Raw genomic sequence first — 2,692 nt, forward strand, 5'->3', positions numbered from 1 at the left:
TCAGCAAAAAGCATGGAATTTCACTTGGTGATTATAACAACCAACCCTTGAAATTCCTTTATTCTGACATACAAATCTCTTGACACTCCTCCAGTGATTCAAATCGATTTCCATTTCCAAAGCATCCTCCATAAATGAATTCCTCACAATTTTGTGTCTTGGTATTGAAGAAGTACTGCATGCTCATACCTCTGCACAACCCCCGAGATTTTGGTAGATCGCATATATCTGAAATATGAATAAATAACCAATACAATAACTTCAAGTGTGGAAAATAGTTGTGGTACCTTGTTCTGATTCCGACATAGCTGAAATGCACAAGAATGCATTAAGCAGGGCGATCAGGATAAGAGATAACTTCATTGTTAGCTTGAGAGGTTTTGAATTGGATGAGAAAAGATGTAGAATGAGTTCTGTTTTTAGCAATTCAGCTTTTATAGCTAAAAAGTGGATCCAATGCTTCCCTCTAACCCACTTTGAGGCGTCTGTGCCAACTGTGCAAACTTAAAATTGATTGGGATTGATACTGACTTAATTCCGCTGAAGGTTATCATTGAGACAAGGCAAACAGAAAGTCAATTCTCAATCAATAAGTTTCGCTCTAATCAGGTTTTGTCTAAATTTGCAAAACCCATATTACTAATGTCATCTACTTCATGCCCATATTTACTTAGTTTGGAATCAATAAAAGAGCCAGACCCGCTAGCATTTACTATATTTATAAATATTCAATTTAGTTTTCATTCACGTAGAAGCTTTTCGATGCTCACGCCAACCAGAAGTGCTCGTTGAAATATATGAGTAACGCGCAGCTTTCCTATTGTTCTTAGTTACGAGCATATCAACATTTCGTGAGAATGGACATGTTGTCCAATCCCACCATCAAGAGCGTATATTTTACCACAAAAAAGCATGAATTTAGTCGCATAAAGAATCAAATGTAATATCACTACACTCGTACCTTTCACAACCAGCAAATGACAACCGGTGTACATAACCCATTAAAAAATTGGAATAAATATTTGTCGTGCACTATACACGATACGGTTTAGATCCTGGTTGTTAGCAGATATTCAGCGAAAAATCCACCCTTTTTTATTCAAACGGACGAAAAAATGGACATGCATATATGCCGAGGATATTTTTAAAAACCCATATCGTGGTGGATGTACTCCAACGTGAAATTTAATAGTTTTTCAGTATGATGCAGAAAAAAAAAACCCACGGATGCAGCTGCGGCGTATTAATTCACCAACTCTATGCAGCATTTATAAATGGTCCTCAATAAAAAATTTACATATTCGAAATCAATACTTATTCTGTGATTTGAGTATTTTTTAAGGAAGAAATATTTGCAAATTTCTATTTAAAATACCAACAAAATGAAGTGACGATCCTCACCCGCCACAAATGGATCTGGGGGTATGAGCCGAAGCAACAGCCCAGGGATCGTCTTCCCTGCTCTGAAGAATTCGCTAATTGGACTCCAAGCCAAGGTAGAACAGCATACGCCGAGGGCTGCGTGGCCAGTGGGGAACTTGCTCTTTAGTATGCGAACTCTAAATACCTTGGGCACCTTCAGTTTCAAATAAAACCCTTACCCTGGTGGCCGGGCTTGCCAGGGTGGACATTCTACCTGGACTGTCCATGGGACCAAGACATGGACTCAATTTTAAAAATGCAAAAAACGACGATAGAGGAAGGGGAGGTGATGCCAGGCGCATCATCGAAAGACTAGCTGCTTGCATCCTGCCAGGATGTAATAGCCGTTAAGAGCAGCACACTTGGTGCTAGCCGTAGCAATGCTGTGTTGAAACCAATCGCAAGCACCTCCCGGAGCGAGGCGGCAGACGGATTTCCAGGATTAAATACCCTGCCGTCAATCTGGGTGCATCAAGTACCAGATATTTTACTCCCAACCCGAAACGCTCGTCGTCGGGGGCTCCCTCAAAAGTAAGAACCGAACGTATGTCTTCGGAAACTGGCTAAGAAGCACAGGTCTACTTTTTTTTTTATGGATGGAGGTGGAAATCGCTGCTGCGCCAGGTTGCAGCAGTGTGTGCGATTCGCACCCACTAAAACCACCCCCACTCTTCCGCCCCTCCCCGCGGGGCCACCGTGAAGTATTACTTCCCGGGGGAGGCTCTGGTTCGCTATACCAGCTCGTCCATGTCACCTCTCCGTCGCGCCGCCCAACTCCAGGAGTTTTGTCTGCACCACGGCTACTGCCTCATTTACCGCCATCCAGTTTTCCTCCGACTTCAGCATCTCTTCCACCAGATTCGAGGGCTCAATGTCCACCCCTAAGATGCTATTCAACCTCCTTTTCTGCTGCAGAAATCTGGGACAATGGAACATAACGTGCTCCGGGTCCTCGAGTGTAGCACCGTATTCAGGACAGTTGGGAGACTCGTCCAACTCGAAGCGATGCAAGTACTTCCTATAGCCACCGTGTCCCGTAAGGAACTGTGTCAGGTGGTAATTCAATTCTCCGTGCTTTCGGTTGACCCATTTCTCGATACACGGGATCAATGTATGGGTCCACCTGCCCTTGTCGGAGTTATCCCATCGTTTTTGCCACTTGCCACACAACTCTCTCCTGATGGCTTTTCGGAAATCCGCATTCACCTCGGCTGGATTTGCCTTCCGTTTTTCGTAGAGCCAGTGTGCCTCGCTCGCTAGAAGATCTATA

The 2,692-nt window shown here is 43.8% G+C and overlaps 1 protein-coding gene across 1 annotated transcript; it reads right to left on the reverse strand.

Annotated features, from left to right (window-relative positions):
* On the reverse strand, positions 1 to 442 carry LOC119652305 (kappaPI-actitoxin-Avd3d-like). The gene is made up of 2 exons (XM_038056315.1): positions 288 to 442; positions 1 to 228 (listed from the first exon to the last, which is right to left on the reverse strand). Exons 1-2 carry the CDS (start codon positions 361 to 363, stop codon positions 59 to 61), a joined length of 246 nt encoding a protein of 81 aa, XP_037912243.1. The 5' UTR covers positions 364 to 442; the 3' UTR covers positions 1 to 58.
* Positions 443 to 2,692: the final 2,250 nt, after the last annotated feature.

This window comes from Hermetia illucens, chromosome 3 (genome assembly GCF_905115235.1).
Source record: "Hermetia illucens chromosome 3, iHerIll2.2.curated.20191125, whole genome shotgun sequence".
Lineage (NCBI taxonomy): Eukaryota > Metazoa > Arthropoda > Insecta > Diptera > Stratiomyidae > Hermetia > Hermetia illucens.

Coding starts and splice junctions, on each gene's coding strand:
- LOC119652305 (XM_038056315.1), bottom strand. CDS start 363: ATGAAGTTATCTCTTATCCTGATCGCCCTGCTTAATGCATTCTTGTGC. Junction 229..287: donor TATGTCGGAATCAGAACAAG/GTACCACAACTA, acceptor TTCATATTTCAG/ATATATGCGATCTACCAAAA.